We start from the raw sequence: 20645 nt of genomic DNA on the forward strand, positions 1-20645 counted from the left end.
ATGGACGAATGAACACAATTTTAATGAAATTGAATTTTTTACATTTTTTCTTTTTCTCTTTTTCACTTATTCGCTTTTTTAAAATTAGATTAAAAAAATATACATTTAATGTACGATAACAAAATATTCAACGTAAAAGCAAGAATTCGAAGTTTATCTTGTGCAACACTGATTAAATTTGCACTTCAATACAGAGCAGACGGATATGTATAAAAAATACGTAAATAATAAATAAATAATGGATAAATAACACATAAATAATGCATAAATGTATCGTAAATATATACGTATGTACCAATCATTAAATAAATTTGCGTATATTTCGACGTTTGCGTAGCTTATTTGTACATGTATGTATTTTCGAGATATATACATCATATATGTATTAAAAGTTTACAGCAAAAATTAATAAGAATTTCAGGTGCACTTTTATGAAAATTTTTTCTTAAAAAAAAAAAAGGGAAGAAAGAGAAAGTATATCTCTATATAATAAAAATTTTTAATATGAAAAAAAATTTCCATTGTTCCGTTATATTTTATAAAGGCTGCCATCCTTCTATTAAGCAAAGTCGCTGCAATTGTACGTATACATATACGTACATATGTACGTATGTATAAAGGAATGATATACAAAATAAAACAAGAAAAACTCCCTACACAAAACATAAGTATCACATTTACGTACTTAACTGAAATAAGGGAGTAAATGCACACGATATATATTTTAAAATTGGGATGCCTGAAAAAGGTGAAAAGGCAGAAAATAAAAAGGTAACCTACGAAACATGTACTTATGGGTATAATGTGCATAAAATACTTATTTATATTGATATATCGTACATTGTAAATACCTGCTTGCGCACACAATTACGTGTTGCATTCTTTTTTTTTTTTTTTTTTTTTTTTTTTTTTATTGGCCTTCTTCTGACCGTCCACACACATTTGCCTTTCATACCGCAATAATGTTAATAAAAGAAAATGATAGCGTAATTCTGTATGTTGATGAGGACAATATAGAATTAGTAAAATTAAAAAATGATGGCATGTTAATAAATAAAAAAGGAACATTTTTACATAGAGATATAATAGGAAAGGAATATGGAAGTAAAATATATGATACGTTAGATAAAAATTTTATCTATGTGTTGAAAAGAACTCCAGAATTAATAGCTACAAGTTTAAAAAAAAAAACTCAGACTTTATATGAACATGACATATCTTTTATATGTTTATTATGTAATGCATTACCAAATAAAAAAATTGTAGAAGCTGGTACAGGCACAGGTTGTTTAACATATGCCTTAGCTAATTGCATTTTACCATATGGAACAGTTTATACATTTGAATATAATGAAGAGAGATATAATGAAGTAAAAAAGGAATTTGGAAATTTTGGAAATATAAAAAATAATATAAAATTTTATCATAAAGATATTATAAATTACAAGTTTGATGAGTTTATGCCTGATGATATAGACTCAGTTTTTCTTGATATGCCTAATCCATGGCTATGTGTTAAAAATGTAAAAAAGATTTTAAAAGAAAGGGGAGTGTTTGTTATTTTTTTACCTTGCATTGAACAGGTTTATAAAATAAATGAAACTTTAGAAGAACATTCCTTTTGTGAAATTGTGACATACGAACTGATAAATAAATCGTGGAAAATTATTTTTAATAAAAATGAAAAAAGAATAACAACTCAAAGGAAAGATGATCTCTCGAATGGTAGTCATTTAGTTCTTCCAGACAACCCTCTCGTGGATTGTGCATCTCTCATGTACCGCTTATGCCAGAGGGATAACAAAACGCACACTGGATATTTGACCATGGCAAGGAAGCAGTTGAATGACGAGCATGAGCAAGTGGAGTTTGAATTTAAGGGGGTTATGGAGTAAATAGGTAAAGTGGTAAAGAAGTGGTAAAGAAGTGGTGAAGAAGCGGTAAAGAAGTAGTAAAGAAGTGGTAAAGAAGCGGTAAAGAAGTGGTAAAGAAGCGGTAAAGAAGTGGTAAAGAAGTGGTAAAGAAGCGGTAAAGAAGTGGTAAAGAAGTGGTAAAGAAGCGGTAAAGAATTGAGCTGCTGTGAATAGCCAAATGAGCTAAATTGACGGAATGAAGACTGCATATCTTACTTGAGCTACATATAAAGCGCATTTCGTATTTATTTTTCATACCCCTTTTAATAATACATTTATTTTGTGTATCCTTTTATATCTGTTAAATCGACTGGGGTAAAAGGTTAAAAATTTTTTGCCATGTTTTATATAAGTATTAACACATTTTAAGCTAACACCACTTTTTTTTTTTTTTTTTTATAATTAATTTTAAGCCAAAATGTTCTCATTTTTTAATTAATTTATGTCTAATTATTCCTTTTTTAAATTATCTATTCGCCCATTTTTTTTTTTTTTTTTTTTCATTAGTTAATTTAATTTAATTATGTACAGTTGGGCACAATTTACAATTATTTGTTTTGTGTGTATTTTGACATGTCTTTAATTTTTAATACATCAACATTTTAATGTTTTTGTGTTTGAGGCAAACTAACAGCTCTAACAGTGTAATCATATAACTATTTGGTATTTTTTAAAAAATATTCAAGTTTATGCCGAAAGAGGAACAAGAAAAATTAAAAATTAAAAATTAAAATAAAATACAAATTTTTTTTTTGAAATAATAGCAACGAATTTTTTTGCTAATAATATTGTGACAAATTCTATGTTTCTTTCTTTTTTGTTTTTTATCGTTACATCGAAGAAAAAATCGTTAAGCAAAAATTCCTCGACAGTATTGACATTAAAATAAATTTTTCGGCATGGATGTGTAAAAAAAGTACCCCTACAATGTACATAAAATATAAAGTATGCTCACATATACACACATATATGTTGTATATATATAAATATATACACATGCATACGTATGTGTGTGCAAATTTTCCTGTAAGCCCTTACAAAAATATGAAAAAACGGACCAACGCATATTTTGTTGAATGCTGATAATTTAAAAGTATTATATGTTCACTTTTGAAAAAAGAAATAGGGTAGATGAATTTGCGATAGGCATCGAATCGTACATGGACCATCTTACGCACCCTCGACAAATGCGTCTATATGGCTTCGAACTGTATGCATGTGCACATATATAAATATATATATATATATACATGAAAACAAAACATGGATCTTATCAACGCCCATAGATATATTTCTAGGAAGCTATTTCTTGGTGCTACTCATTGCCCTTCCTCGACTTGGCAAGACGGAGATACCTCCTCTTGTACGAGATTTCGTCGTTAAGGAACTTCTTGTGTTTTTCATTTTCACCAGTACTATTTTTTTTTCTTGTTTGAATTCTTTTAATATTTGAATAAAGACTTTCCATATGCTTTTTAACATCAGACCAATTTTTATCACCAATAATAGACACCAAGATCTGTAATTGTATATCTTCTAAAGCATTAAATGCTATTCTTTCTAATTTGACTTTTTTTTCACTTGTATCATATAATTTATTTATTTTAATATATTGCTCGAAGCAACTTAATGGACTTCTATTTGTATTTAACTCCCTTGCAATAGTTTTCCATTCTCTTTCATTATATTTTTTGCTTAATAATAATAATTTATTTAATTCTTCCTTGGACCATTTTTTTTGTTTGTCATCCTCAAAACATCCATAGTATAACCAAGTCTTCTGACACTCTCTTGCATTTTGCACGTTTTTCAAGCTATCTGCCACAAGATTCCAGAAATCTTTAGAAAACATTGCAAAACTGTTCGCATTAGTGTTTTTAGCCAAACCATTAGCTATCCTGTTTGCAGCCAAATCGTTCTCTTGCCCATTTACCGCTTTCCCTTCCTCACAATACGAATGCGCACAATCGCAATCATCCGTAATCGTCGCTAATTTTTCCTTTTCATCAAAATACAACTTTATTTTGGTGAGTATATTTTTAGCATCCCTTTCGTCTTCTATTTCTTTTCGTTTCTGCTCTTTCACTTCATATGATAATTCTGGATCTATTAAATAATGAAGAGCATATTTTTTTGATATATTCTCTACTGTGTTAAATAAAAGATCTATGTCTTTCTTTGTCCATTCATTTTTTTTATATTCATACTTCTTACGATAATTTGAAAACATAGATTGGAATTGTAATAATTTTAAAGCATCATCATTCGAAGGAGCAAATCCTATATCTTTGTTATAAAATAAAGACATATGCGTTCTGTTTTCTGCCTTATCCCAATTAATTCTTGTTGGTTTCTTACTTGCTAATGTTTTTATTTCATTATATTTTTTGTTTATATATTCATTTAACTTTTCTATATTATCCTTTGTTATACTTATTAACTTTTCTACAATGTCTAACTGAGTTTGCAATTTTCCTTCTAGTTCACTCAAATTTTCGAATTCCTCCCTTTCCCCCTCCATTGGTTTTACTTATACACACGTATCAACCAGTTTAGCAGTGCGCCTCTGTGCATGCACACATATACCAATGTGAATATATATACATCTACGTGTATGTACATATCTCCGCAGTAATCTAGCGCGTCAAAAAAATGCAGCTTATATGTAACGTATCAACGTTAAGTCTCGTGCAGAGTCAGTATGTTCACCTTTATACACGCACACAGAACGTTCCATGTGTTTGTAAAAAATATGATAAAGGGGAATAACTAAAACTTTTCTTTGTACTTTTTAAAACGTTTGCCACAGTCATCACTAGGGTTGTACCTACAACTGATCGTACGTACAATGAGGAAAATGGTGCGACAACCAAAAGGAAAGAATATAAACAATTTTGCACTAAGATAAGATCAGTTCCTATCACAAAATACACACGTATACATAATATATATATATATATATATGCAATTGCTATATTCGTCTCGATTAGTCTGTTAGTAAACCAAAAAAAGGGTAATAAGATAAATACATTGTTTTATCATCTTAATGACTACAAAGGGGAATTTTTTACATGCTTAAAAAAAGGTCATATTGGAGAAGAGAAGATGTAAGATGTCGTTTTTCTTTCCTTTTTTAATACTTATTCCACTTCCTACATTTCCTATTTTTCCTCACTTCTCATTAAAAAATTGTGATTCATTTAATTCATTTCATTTGTACGTTTTTTTATTTATTTTTTTATTTTAAACTTTATAATAATACGCAGAATGAAGTGAAATTTAGCCGGATAATAATACTCAAGCCATCGTGCAAATATTATTTGCGCTCACGAAATGATTTTTAGTTAACATTCATTTTATTCCATTTTACACCTCCTCTAGCAGCTTAACATCGCTTCAAACTGCTTTGTTAGATTATTTTATTTTTTTCCAACTAAAGCGCGCTTCTACAAGTTTGCAATTACGTATTCAGCAAGTTTTTTTAACGATTTTGTTATGGTACTCTATTTTATTATATTTAATTTTTTTATACACCTTTCTTTTTTTTATTTTTAATTTATTGTTTATTCCATATTTATGCGAAAATTTTGTTTCCTTCCCTCGCGAAATGCACAAAGGGTTTCTATAGGAATATGAACAGAAAAATGCATACGAGATATATAGCACTAATTTTTGAGATTAAAAATGAGTCATAAAATGCCTGTTCAGAAAAACTAAAAAAAATTGAACATTTAAGCGTTTGAATGTTTTATTTATTGATTATACATGTTCTGTACAATTATATAACACAAGAGTTACAAATTATTAGCATAAATAGAAGAACTTTTTTTTTTTTTTTTGGGTTTTATTATATACAGTTTGAACGTTTTGCAAACAAAAAATGAGCTAATCGTTACAGGGGATCTTTAACAAATATTTTTGGCAATCCTTAATGTAAACCTTTTCTGGCTGTCATTTCAGCAAAATTATGGCGATCCTTTTAGCAATATTTTTTTTGAAGTTGCTTTATATCAGTCCTTTTTTCCCATCTTAAGAGTTAATGGTAAGATACAACACAAATATATTATGAAACATTTTTATAACATGCGTATACATTATTATGTATTAATAAATATCTATATATATATACATACAAGTATTATATTAAGGTACATATAATATATATATATATATATATATATATATATATATATATATATATATAATGTAGTATATTTATGTACATTTCCATATAACGTTTGACATTTTTTTCTCCTTATAACGTCGAATTGCTTTTTTTAAGTACAAAATTTTTTTTTTTTTTTTATAATTTAAAGTAATTCTTTTTCATTTTTTGTTATAATATCCCTTCAACGTAAAATTAATCTTTTATTGCTGTGTTGACTATTTGTACATTTACATGTACAAATGCGTAAATGTATATCTACGTGAATATATATATATGTAAATGCATAAATACATAAATGTACATATACGTAAATGCTCTAACATATTTATGTAAACAGAAAAAGGTAAAACAAAATAATCGACATATTCCCTTGTGTTATAATTTATTTATATGTATACTAGTATTAATATATATATACATATACATTTATTTGTATATATATGTATTATGCGTATATGTATGTATGAAATTTTGTAGGCCATTTGTTAAATGTAAAAAAACCCATTTTGAATAACTGCCTCATAAGTTCATTTTATTTATAACATTTGAATTTATTACATCACATAAACTTACATACATGTATACATAATTATATACATATACAAATATATATACATATATATATACAAATATATATACAAATATATATACAAATATATATACAATATATATATAAATATATATACAAATATATATACATATATATATACAAATATATATACAAATATATATACAAATATATATACAAATATATATACAATATATATACAAATATATATACAAATATATATACATATATATATACATATATATATACAATATATATACAAATATATATACAATATATATACATAAATATATATACAAATATATATACATATATATATACAAATATATATACAAATATATATACATATATATATACATATATGTTACATGACGCGTATTATTTTATATTGTAATCTTTAAAAATTTGAATGGCAGCTTAAAAAAAAGAGAGTGGGGAAAATGTACATTGTATTACAATAAATTTTTATTTTATCTTATCCCATTTCCACATTTTTCTTTTATTCCAAATTTAATGGCTATTTTTATGTAAACCCTTAATTCTTTAACGTTCATGTGATTACGTCCATACATACGTACATAAACACATACATAACTCCATATGTACATAAACACATACATATCTCCATACGTACATAAACACATACATATCTCCATACGTACATAAACACATACATATCTCCATACGTACATAAACACATACATATCTCCATACGTACATATGCATAAATGTGCTCATGTTTAAAGTGTAGTACGAAACGAAAATAAAAGTGTGAAATAGTAATAATAAAATAAACATACAAGTATGCAAATAAATGAACTCACAAGAATGAAAAATAAAGAAGTTAATTTATGCCGATATTGTAAAATTTTATAGGTGCCAAAACTCGTTCGAACGAATTACCAATTTAAGGTAATATATAAGCATCGCAGAATAGAAGAGTGCATGTACGTTCATATACATATATATATATATATATATATATATATATATATGTGTGTGAATACACTTGTATATGTGCCTACATACATATATAGTTATAGGCATACCACAACAAACACTACATATATAGTGAAATAATCGTTGTGTATATAGCTCAGTAAGCACTACTTACATAACTGACTAAAATACAGATTGCATAAAACGACCAATTCCCTTCCTCCACAAGCGTTCAATACTTAGCGAGTACCAATCCCCGCTCAATCCGCAGGCATGCCTCTGGCACTACTCACCCGCGCCTCTATTCCTCGCACATTTTAAAAGAAAAAAAAAATATAAAAATAATAATATAAAATAAAATAATAAGGTAGAATAGAGTAAAATAATAAGGTAAAATAATAGAATAAAATAATAAGGTAAAATAATAGAATAAACTAAAATAATGGACGAGCTGGAAGTAGCAATTTTATGCTTGTATGGAAACGAAAATGAGCAGATCAGCAAAAATGATGCGCAGAAATTTTGTGAGAATTTTCAAAACACTATGGATAGTTGGAAATACTGCATTAACAAGCTTGTTGAGTCAGATAAATTAGAAATAAAATTTTATTGCGTTCATGTATTAATTGATAAATTGTCCATATTGAAAATAGATGATTTGATATATATAAAAAATTCCTTATATAATTATTTAGAAAAAAAGTATATTACAGTGAATGAAGATATATGTGTGGTAAACAAAATAGTGCAGTTGTATGTATCATTGATAGAAGTATTATATCCTAACAATATGAATGATGCATTCAAATTTTTACTAAATTTAATTATGATAAATAATGATATGAGAATAAAAAATTTATATATAACTTTTTTTTTAAAAATAATGAATATGATTGATGCAGATTATATTGACAATATGTACTCCAAAAAAAATATACAAGTAACAACACATTTGAAAGAAGCAATAAAAAATAATGATTTGCCAATAATTATTGAATGTTTTTATTTTATAATGAATTTAAATATTGAGAGTCAGAGTAGTCTTAGTATTTTTACTTTATCCAAATATATAACCTGGATTGATATAAATTATGTTGTAAATGATAAAATTCTTGGTTTTATATATCAGGGATTAAATTCGATGAACACTATAACTGAAGCGAGTTATTGCTTCTTAACTGCGTTAATTCGTAAGGGTATGAGTGCAGTTAATAAAATACAATTTATTGAAAATGTAAATATTATTTATATACTTGAAAATGTACCTAAAACTACTGAGTTGTCTTTTGATATAAACAAAAATATTATGTTAAAAAGAGGAGAGCTGATTAACTACTTATGTTTAGAGTTAACGGAATCCATATATGAAATTACCAAATTGAAAGATTATAATATGAACATATTAAAATATAATGAAATATGTGATAAGGCAAATAATATGATATTTTTAGTTTTACCACATGCTCTGAATATATTTGCTGTGGATAATTTTTACATAGCTAGTACAGTAGAAAAGTTTTTCAGTTTGTTTTTTACAAAATTTAAAAGTATTGTAGATTTACCTTCATCTACTCTTACAATCAATAATTCTATTTCATCAGATAAAACAAATAATATTAATATGAATATAAATACTTATAAAATACCCGTCTCAAAGTTAAACGTATTTATTAATACCCTTATTTGTACTACTGTAAATAAATTTGAATTTCCATTATATATTAACGAAGATTATGATGAAGAGGATGAAGACTTTATAGCATTTAACACATTTAGAGGAAATATGGAAAAACTATTTCAACGATTAATATTATTCGATAAGTTAAAAGCCATCGAAATTATTAAGAATGCTATTATTTACATTAATCAAAATTTTGATAACCTTAAATGGAACAGTATTGAATCCAATTTATATGCCTTCTATATCACAACGTCCATTTATACAGATTATAAAAGCAGTGCATCTAGTCTGAGCGCAAATTCTAATACTAGCGCAGTTAATAGTACAAATACTGCTAATCATAGTAATAGTAATACGGCTGATTATACTTCTAACACCGTTAACCACAATGGTATTAAGAACGCCGTAATAGCAGCGAACAGCACGAGTAAAAACCATATGGACAGCTTCAAGCAACAAAAAGAGTTAGCAGGTCTAACGGCAGATTATAACAAACTACTCTTTGATTGTTTAATGGAGTTACTGAAAAACAGAAAAATTGTAAATTGTAGTAATCATCTTATCAATATCAATTTGATGGAAATATTTCAAAGACTAAATTTATTTTTTCTTAAAAATCCTGAGTATATAGAATATTCTCTGCATGTATTTATAACTAACGGTATTAGGAGTAATAAAAATAAAGTAGTAAAAAGGGCTGTTCATATTTTCAAGAAATTTTTAAAAACTAATTCGTCTGTTATATCTAAATATATTAAAGAAATACTACATATGTTGGAACCTTTTTTAGAAATTCCATCAGTACAACAAAAAATAAACAAAGGGAATAATACGAATAACACGAATACCACAAATAATACTAATAACACGAATAATACGAATAACATAAATAGAAGCATGCTAGATAATAACATATCTTTAGATGATGATACCATTAAATCCATTTATAATTACATTTATTCGGATAAAAATTATACATACGAGGATCAGATAGACATATACGAAACTGCAGGCCTATTGTTATTGCACTATGATTTCTCGAGGATTAAAAAAGCTTCAAGGAGTGAAAAATCTCATCAGCAGCAGAGCACAATCGTGGGTAATGTTAGTATTAGTGGTAATCTTAGTAGTGATGGTTTAGGTGCAAACATAGGTAATGCAGACACTAATAGTGTGTACACTGACGTATGCACGGATTTGAATACCCGAAATGAAAAAATGAACGAAGAGCTAATACCGAATTATAAGGATAGAATATTTTTTTTCAACGGTATTTTGAAGAAATTAGTAGAAAACTTGGCTACAATTAAGAATCTGTTTTTAAATTCATCAAGAACACAACATGATAATTTATGCTTAAGTTTTACATGTAGTGTCGTTATTAGATGTATTGGTGCCTTATGCAAAAATGTAAATATTAATATGACAGATCCGTTAATAAATGATTTGGACAATACTTTAGGTATGATTATAAGTGAATCTTTAGAATTGTTTTATAATAATTATATTGTTAGAGACTCAGTGTTGTTTACTTATAGAATTCTTTCTAACTTATTTAAAGAATTATCTCTAAATTATACTATTAAAATTTTACCATATTTTTATAACATATCGTATAATATTATAATGACAAAAATGGAGAAATCTGGTATTCGTACTGTTCCAGGTAGTAGTAATAATAGTGATAGTGCTAGTGGAATACCTCCTGGTAGAGCACAAAATGATAACTCGTTTTCATTCGATATGATTACACCTACGTCATATCAAATGGTAAGTAGGGGCACAACAAATGATGGAACTAAGTTCTCTAGCTTATATCAAGAGGAATTGAAATATTTATATAATGAATTGAATGAATTAAGTATATTAGTTTGCCATCTCATATCAACATATAAAGAGAAGTCGTTTGACACTTTTGTTAAACCATATATACATAACATTACACAGATTCATATAAATGTATGGAAATGTATTAATGTACAATCAGTTGAAATGCAGAGAGAACAGAATTCAGTATTATCCCCCTTATTACTAATACTTTATAATATTTCTTTGAATATACCATCATCTATTCATAATTTTATCTCATTTAAAAATATTGCTTTAAATCATAAACACTTTTGTGAGTTATTTTCGAATGACGAGATTATGAAAACAAACATTTCAGATGCCATTACTAGTATATTACTTATATCTTTAAATTACAAAAACACCAATGATTTGAATATTTGTTTTTACTCTGCTCAAACGGTTTCTAACATGCTCAACAATGCCGCATGCATGGCCAACGCAAATGAGGTAATGAGCGCGGAGGGAACGGAAAAAATGGAGACCACCAAAATATGTGTACATTTTTTCTTTTTTCTAATGGATTTGAAAAATGGCTGATTTTCCAATTAGCCATTTATCCAGTTATCCATTTAATGAATTTCCCCATTAGCTACAATTTGAGAGTGCCCCTTTTTGTTTAATTTTTTTTAACCTATTATTCTTTCCACTTTGTTTTATATATATATATATATATATATATTTTTTTTATTTTATTTTTATAATGTGCTACAGATACTGAGTAAATATCCCTTAATACAAATCATAGACACTCTGTGTGTTACTCTCAAATCACTTGATTACTCGGATCCGAAGAATAAGAAGGTAACTACTCAGATTTGTACGTGTTTGTGTCGATCTGCATACATATAAGCATATAATAACTACATACCTGTGTGTGCATTTTCTTTCCCATGTTCATGTTCCCATATAGAGTTAACTTCCTTTTGTTTGATATTTGCAGATAATTCAAGAAGTTTTAAATATATTTCGACTATTTTGTGGGTTTAAAGTGAATGCAAATTGCTTACCAAACAAAATTACGCAGAATTCACAAATATGCTTACATAATTCCCTGCTGGAAGTCTTTAAAAACAATCGTAATGATATTGGAGTTTTATTTCAAGTAAGATAAAAACGTTTATTAGTCATATTTTTTTTTTTTCTTTTCCCTTTTTTCATTGTACCCCCAGCATGTGTACAAAAATATACATATACGTACTTACGGACACATATATGCTAGTACACACTCCACGTTTCTGAGAACGTAGATATATATTTAAACAACTTTTTTCTCCACGTGCAGGCTATCAACGCGAACAATCAACAACAATTTAGGCAAATTTTGTCAAATCTAGTTATATGACGAACAAGATAAAAGAAAATAAAAAAATAGAAAGACAAAAAAATAAAATGGAATAAAACGAAATGAGAAAAACAAATGACAAAACAAGACAATACATGAAAAAAAAGGCCAGGTAATATACAGTATATAAAATGGAAAGAATTATAAAAGAGCAGTGTTGACAAAATTACAAAATTATTATTTCATTATATACTACCTGACCTGTTCATGCAAAAAAATTTTTTTTTTTATTTTTTTTTTTAAATAATAATAAAAGAAAAAATTAAAACGAATTTGTGTATATTTTCACAGTTGTTTGGTAAATAACTTAAAATAATTATTCAAAAATTTTTAAACTTTTATATATGTATATAATATATCCCATATTTTGTTTTTACATCCAGTACTATAATCCCATTTTTTTATTCAACGTTTATATTCCTTTTTTTTTTTTTTTTTTTTTTTTTCTCCATATTTTCCACCATTTTATCTCTTTGTTTCATCTTTCATTACAGTTATATATCCGAATATTTTATACACGAAATGTAGAAAAGTAAGGGTTACTCAAAACATCATCAATTTTTAATCGCTCATTTGGACACCTTAAAATTAAAAAGAAATTATATGTAAAAAAAAAATATATTATATGAATGTAAAGGGGAAAAGAGTAAGTAAATTATATACAATATTGAACTATTACTATGTAGTTGATAAGACATGTACATGAATGAGCACATGTAGGTGTATGTACGTATATAGGTACATATAAGCATACATATGTATATATATCTACGCATAGACGGTCATATATATCTGCAAGCGTAACACAACACGAAATAACATTTACAAAAGGAAGCGCATATTATTTTTAACCATTTTAAAAGTCCGTCTATGATATTAATTAGCTCCTTTTCACTGTAAATATTTATTTTGCAAAACATAATAATTTTAACATGTCCATTACTTATATTTAAAAACAGAAATATAGATTTTGCACGAATAACTAGGTGTTTATAAGAGATGAAAAGACAGGGAATCTGCCTTTCCGCTTTCGCTGTTTTGTTTTTTATTCTTTTATTCTTTGTTTCTTCCTTCTTTTGTTCTTTTGTTCCTTCGTTCTTTTGTTCTTTTGTTCTTTTGTTCTTTTGTTCTTTTGTTCTTTTGTTATTTTGTTCTTTTTTTCTTCTTTTTTTTTTTTTTTTTTTTTTCAATATTTTGCCATGACGTAACATACATCAAATAATCCACGTGTGCAATATTGAATATCTTAATTTTTATGTTAATAAAAAATTAATTTTCTTGAAATATTTTTCTAGTTTCATGCTTATCTGTTATTCTAACCCATTTCCCAAAACATCTCCTAAAATACTAGTCCATGATAAGGGCTCAATATTTAATTCACATAACTCCTTTATAAGCAATTTCTTAATTTTAAAAAAGAAAAAAAGATAAAGAAATAAAAAAGTTTTCTCATCTTTTAAATGGATATATATAACAACTGTTTGACGTTATTTATAAAAATAGTACACTCTTTTTGGTACATATTTTTAGTACATTTTTTTTACTGGTGCTATCTTTTATGTTCTCGTAGAAACTCCTTAATAAAAAAAAAAAAAAAAAAAAAAAAGATTACAAAAAATTAAAAAATACAACTCCTTCATTTCTATGCTATTCATTTTTACAGTGCTTCTTTAAATGTACGTTGCGTATTTCATACATTTTAGGGGATCCTAAAACTTCGATTAAATTTATTATTTGTGAGCATTCTTCTGAAAATCTTTGGGCAAAAAATTAAAGAAAAACCAAAAAAAAAAATCGAATTCAATCTCATTTGTTCTCATATCTCATATGTGTTAAAAGGAAATTTATCCATGTATACACATACATTATTTTATATATAAATATAAATATAAATATATATATATATATATATATATATATATATATATATATATATATATATATATACATATATGACGAATTTTTTATCTTATTTTTTTTCAAATTAATTGCTAACTCATTATTTTTGTATTTTCCTGGAAACAGAGGGCAGAGAATAATCAGTTCAAAAATTATACATCCCAGAGCTGAAGAAATGCGGCACCACCATTGTTTATGAAGGAATAGCACAAAGCGAAAAATAAAAAAACAGAATACAAACACTAGACACAACAGAAAACATAATATAAAATAAAACAAATATGTAATGAAAAATGATAGACTTCAGTTATCAGCTGTAATTTAAACAAAAAGGTTACTAACACCATAAGTCCACGTCTGTCTGGAAAGGGTTAAAAAATATAAATAAAATAAAATAAAAAATTTATGAAACCACAATCTATTTTAACAATATACCTTTCCACAGAAGCTATTGCGTTCAAAGCGGAAATAGCAATTTTAAATATTGATAATATATGTATATATACTTGTATATACGTATGTATATATATGTACATAGGTATATATATCTATATATAAAACAGAACAAAAAAATAAGGAAAAATAGCAGCTGACCGTATAATACATTGAACCGCATAACAGCTCCGGTGCTCTGTACCATCTCGAACAAATGTAAGGTATAGAAATAATATCTGTTTCAACTTTTTTTGCCGATCCTTTAGAATTTAAAAAAAAAAAAAAAATTCGTAAAAAAAGTGTAAAAAGAGGGTAAAATGAAGGTGAAATGGAGAATGGGGAAATAAGCTTTTTTTCGTTTCATGATATTTATATTATTTTTGTTTTTTTTTTTTTAATTTTTTCAAACTTATTTACCTAAATCGCATATTTCAACTTTAATATTGGAGGCATCAAAGTCGATCTATTAAAAGAAAATATATCGTTTTTATAAGTCGATCCTACTGTATATAAATATGTGGGTGTGCAGAGAGCATCATAGGTGTTATTGTTATTACTAAAATATTGTCAGGCTTTAAGTCCCTATGGGCAAAATTATGTTCATGCAAATGCTTGACCCCTATGCATATTTGACTAAAGCGTTTTACAAAAGTTGAACATGTGTAATTAAGCTATGTGGATCATTATAGGGGTACTTATGCATATACAGATGAACATATCCATGCACATTCCCACTCATAAATATATACATTCACGTACATATATATATGTATGTATATACGTGTAAGTATATATGTGGACATGAATCCTATTTTATTCAAATCATCCTTTTTTTGTTAATTACTAAATGATACTTCGCAAGTCGAATGACGCGATGCGATCGTACCTAAGAAGATCAAAAAGGACAAACATAATTTTACGTTTATGAATAAAAATGAAACATTTTATGCTGCGATATGGTTTCATTCTGGTGCTCTTTATAAAGTGCTATGTTTCTCAATAACATTCAAAGGTATTCATTTTTATTTTATTTTTTTTTTTTTTACTTGTTTTCTCTTTTTTCTTGTTTTTTTAGTCTAATATATTTTCCTAAACTGTACGTCATGTGCTTGAACACAATGTTTTGAATTATAAATCCTTTTTCTGTGAATGTGTAGAAGATTGATTTTATATTTATTATGTTTGTGCTGTATCTCATCTTTCTTAATAAATGGACTTCCCTCGACACTTTATTCCTCCTTATAAGAAATAAAAATAAAATAATAAAATGAAACATGGCGTATTACATACTGATTGTGGCACTCGAGCAAACAAGTTAACGAAGTAACTGGCTGACTATCTAATCAGCTTCCCATTTTTTTTTTTTTTTTCCTTCCTATACCATTTGGGAGATCTTTTGATAGCAACTGCTTCCTGCGTAGACAAGTCTATCGCGTAATAGACTTTTCCAAATGTACCTTTTCCAATTAGTTTTTCTAATTTGTACTTGGGTTGTACGTTTTTACTGTTCGCTGTTTTATTCATGATTGTTTGATCTGTTCATCGACTATTCACGTAAGTGTAATTAGATGGAAATAAATGTGAGATGGTACTTAAATATATATTTGTAAATATTTGTATAAATTAATTTGTAAATGTGTATGTCGCGTGCACACTTAAATGAAATAACGCACACATACTTCTTTTGTCGAATAAGTCAGGTAACTATTCGAAAAACTTATATTTGCTTATTGAGAAGGAATATATTATATGCTTTTATAAGGCGTATTTTGGAATAGACAAGAATGGAAGAAGAGTAGCCAGAAACAGTTTGATATCGGAAAAAATAATAAAAAATAAAAAAACTTGAACGTGAACGTAAACTTAAGCGTAAGCGTAAGCTTAGAAATAAACAAAACAATAAAAAAAAATTTTAGTCTACGTTTCTTTACACGTTTCTGGAATTTACGTCAACACGCAATATGGTTAATGAATAAAAAAATAAAGGAAAGGTACAGAAAAAGAGACCTAATTAAGCAAAAGTTTGTTTGCGAAAAATGAGTAATATTGATACCATTTTCATGTAGGTACATAACACGTTAAGTCAATTTTTTTATTTTCCTTTTTCTGCTCCTTTTGTGTACACTTTTGTGTACATTTTTGTGTACATTTTTGTGTACACTTTTGTGTACTTTTTTTTTTTTTTTTTTTTTTTTTGTGGACATGCGCAATTTTTACTTACACACCTCACCGATACGCCCCCTTCTTTTTTTTTTTTGTATTATTATTCCATTTCAGTGTTTTTGTATCTTTTACCTTTTTGAATTTATTTGCACAAACAATACAGCAATATATGTATACATTTGGCCTACTCTTTTTTCTTAATCTGCTTTTAAGTTGAATGTACTTGCTTTGGGAGAAGGAAAGTAAACGTACAATTTGCAACAACCCCAGTAGTATATTCTCTTGTATATTTTATAATTATTTTTGACTATTATAAAGGAGTCTTATTAAAATACTAAAATAATAAAACTTTGAATAATTGTTTCTATGCGTATGCATTTGTTATATTTCAGCACCTCCTATTACACGCACATTAATATTGTGTACATCTACATGTACATATGCACATAACCATATATTCAAACATAAGCATATTCATCTACACTTATGCATTTACGCACACAATTAATTTTCACTAAAGAACAGTTTCCCATTCATTAACCTACGCATAGTGCCACAATGAAACTAGGTAAGCAGCTTCACATTTACAAATTTTATTTACAAGAGGTATGATATTAACCACCGTTGTTCGTTTTACTTATCTAAGATATAATATACCAAGGGTACATCAAATAGAAAATGTGTTTGTATGTTCAAATATACATATGTGTGTACCTGATTCGAATTCTATGATACCATTTTAAATTTATATATAAAGGGTCAATAGATATAAAATAAAGATACAAAAAAGAAAACATGTATTTATGTTAACCATTTTTCTTTCTATTAAAAAGTATATATATTCCCTTTATTTAATATCAATTTTTTATTTTATTTTTTTCTCTTTTCCCTTTTTCCACCTTTACCTACATATGAACAGCATCATTTATACACTTTTAACTGAGTATGTCATTCTTTAAAATCATAGAAAGTATAATGCTTTAAACGTGTTAGAGATAAAATTAAACTAGATATTTCTGTACTTGCATTTCCGTTCATTCTCATATATATACATACATATACGTATATATGGACGCAATAAGCACATATCAAAAGTGCTGACCTTGGAATTATAATATAAAACTTTTTTTTTATAGTGCAAGTTTTGTTCAGTTAATATATAGATCTTTTTGCTTTTGTGTATCTTCATTTATATTATTACGAAAGAGTGTAATGCTATATTTACTTGAAATATACATACATAAATGTATATACATGTGTATATATATATATATATATATGCACATGTTGCACATTTTAACAGTCCTTGTTGTGTTTACATGTACTTACGGATTAGACGAAATTATATTCTTAATAGTACCGTTGTTGGAATTTTTCCCATTTGGTGTAAATTTAATTTTAATACCAACGAGGGCCGAAGAAATATTCAAGCAAAAAAGATGTAATGCATTAGTAAGATGAGATAATAATAAAAAGAGTAGTGTGAAGAAGCGAAAATGAACAAAACGGCATTCAAAAAAAGCCATTATTAACTCTTATACATAACACCCTTATCTTAATTTTGATTTTACTGAAAACGCAAGGATGTATTTCATTTTATCACGCACTAGACATAAACATCGTTCTCTCTCATTTTCTACTATGAAAAAACTGTTCTGATATATTGTTGTGGTATGTAGTATACCCTTGAAAAATAAAAAATGGAAAATATCGCAAATAAAAAAAAAAGGAAAAATTATATTAACACTTTGTTACTTCCCTTTATAGTATAAGAACCTACTTTTAAATATTGTTATTTATATTAGCGTTCTTATTGTTCTTATTTTTATTACAGTTTTTATTGTTCATATTCCTCTTATCGTACTTACTGTTCTTATTGTATTTACTTTCTTATCATACTTACCCTTCTTATTGCACTTGGTCTTATTTATTCATTTATTTATTATTTTTTTTTTTTTTTTTTGTACATTTTGTATTTACAAAGTACTTGATATATGCATGTATAATAACAAAAGAGAAGCTATATTTCACAAATAGGTGGTACATTAACGTGTTCATTATTGGGTGTATAAAATAACTGTGTACGTGGAAACTTGAATAGTTTCCTTTTTCCATTGTAGCACATATTTTTATTTTCCTTAATATGCAATATATACTTTCAAGTGTTTAAATGTGTACGTGTATATTCATATGTACGTATTATGTATATACGTACGAAATATATTTACGTACAAGAGTACAATTTTTTTCGGCCATTTCACTTCAACTTTCTTTTCTTCTGCCATTAAAATGTAAGACTGCTTTTTCTTACTAAAATTTTTGGTTCATATTATTTAAAAGTATTTCTTTTCTTTTCTTTTTTTTTTTTTTTTTTTGTTTTTTAAAAAAAAGCTCCTTAAAAAGAAAAATTTTAATATAATATTCAAAATGCTTATCAATATATTTCCTAAAAAAAAAATTTAAGCCTAAATTTGCTTCAAGCAAAACAAAATAAATTAAACAATTTTGCAGATTTTATAACAGGAAAATCAAAAAAGAATAAAAATCACTCCTGTTTCATTTTCCCATTTTTAAAATATCACCTTTTCATAATCTCACATTTTCAGTTTTTCACATTTTCAGTTTTTCATATTTTCATAATTTCACATTTTCAGTTTTTCACATTTTCAGTTTTTCACATTTTCAGTTTTTCACATTTTCAGTTTTTCACATTTTCAGTTTTTCACATTTTCAGTTTTTCACATTTTCAGTTTTTCACATTTTCAGTTTTTCACATTTTCAATTTTTCACATTTTCAGTTTTTCACATTTTCAATTTTTCAAATTTTCAGTTTTTCAAATTTTCAGTTTTTCAAATTTTCAGTTTTTCAAAATGTTGTTTTCTATACATAATACAGTGTTACGAAAGTTTTGAAGGGTCAACATTTTTTTTTTTTTTTTTTTTTGAAACACTTTTTTATTTTTCATATTGTGTATTCCTTCTCCTTTTGCATGCCACTCGTACTCTCCTTTTCGCGCCATATTTTTAGTCCATATTTTCATCATTATTGTGCTTCCATTGTTCATTATTGTGTTCCCAATCTTCATTATTCTGCTACCATTCTTCATTATTGTACTCCTATTCCTTGTTATTTTTCTTCCACCCTTCCTCCTTTCGTTATGCAGAAAAAAAAAAGTTTGCTCGAATATATCGAATTAAACCCATATTTCACGTGAACTGTTAATATTTTCTGTGATATGTAGAAATTTACACATCTGTGCCAGTACATATATATATATATATATATATATATATATATATGTATGTATGCATGTATGCATGTATATATGCTTATGTTTGTATGTTTATGTATATATGTGCATGAATATACAGATGTACATATGATTATGCCCCCATTTTTATGCACCAGAGTCCTTACAAATGCATTTGGAAAAGAACAATGGAAAGGATCCTTTGCATTTTCTACTAATTCATACTTCAATATATGAACGATATTTGTATAGTTTCTTATGTAAACATATATAAAATGTGCATGCACAAACCTGTTGTACGCGTTTATATGTATGTATACATATATATATGTATATATATAAATACAAATATATATTTGTATACATATATGATATCCTTTGCGTGATAAACTAAAACGTAACTCAGACAGTAGGACCGATGAGTTGAATTACACA

General features: G+C 26.7%; 4 protein-coding genes across 4 annotated transcripts; 2 read left to right on the forward strand and 2 right to left on the reverse strand.

Annotated features, from left to right (window-relative positions):
• Positions 1-962: 962 nt before the first annotated feature.
• GCD14 (tRNA (adenine(58)-N(1))-methyltransferase catalytic subunit TRM61, putative) lies at positions 963-1895 on the forward strand (the record flags this gene model as incomplete). The annotated part of the gene is made up of 1 exon (XM_029007880.1): positions 963-1895. The coding sequence occupies one exon, from the start codon at positions 963-965 to the stop codon at positions 1893-1895; it is 933 nt and encodes a 310-aa protein (XP_028864225.1).
• Positions 1896-3228: 1333 nt separating this feature from the next.
• On the reverse strand, positions 3229-4434 carry MYB1 (transcription factor MYB1, putative; the record flags this gene model as incomplete). The annotated part of the gene is made up of 1 exon (XM_029007881.1): positions 3229-4434. One exon carries the CDS (start codon positions 4432-4434, stop codon positions 3229-3231), a length of 1206 nt encoding a protein of 401 aa, XP_028864226.1.
• A 3596-nt stretch (positions 4435-8030) lies between these two features.
• On the forward strand, positions 8031-12462 carry PmUG01_14032600 (exportin-1, putative; the record flags this gene model as incomplete). The annotated part of the gene is made up of 4 exons (XM_029007882.1): positions 8031-11567; positions 11832-11921; positions 12061-12222; positions 12403-12462. 4 exons carry the CDS (start codon positions 8031-8033, stop codon positions 12460-12462), a joined length of 3849 nt encoding a protein of 1282 aa, XP_028864227.1.
• Positions 12463-12973: 511 nt separating this feature from the next.
• Positions 12974-16320, reverse strand: PmUG01_14032700 (protein kinase, putative; the record flags this gene model as incomplete). Its single annotated transcript, XM_029007883.1, has 13 exons — positions 12974-13043; positions 13315-13356; positions 13783-13865; positions 13996-14038; positions 14159-14218; positions 14459-14528; positions 14704-14722; positions 14956-15056; positions 15214-15259; positions 15354-15429; positions 15641-15682; positions 15843-16034; positions 16178-16320. 13 exons carry the CDS (start codon positions 16318-16320, stop codon positions 12974-12976), a joined length of 987 nt encoding a protein of 328 aa, XP_028864228.1.
• Positions 16321-20645: the final 4325 nt, after the last annotated feature.

This window comes from Plasmodium malariae (assembly GCF_900090045.1).
Source record: "Plasmodium malariae genome assembly, chromosome: 14".
NCBI classification, from domain to species: domain Eukaryota; phylum Apicomplexa; class Aconoidasida; order Haemosporida; family Plasmodiidae; genus Plasmodium; species Plasmodium malariae.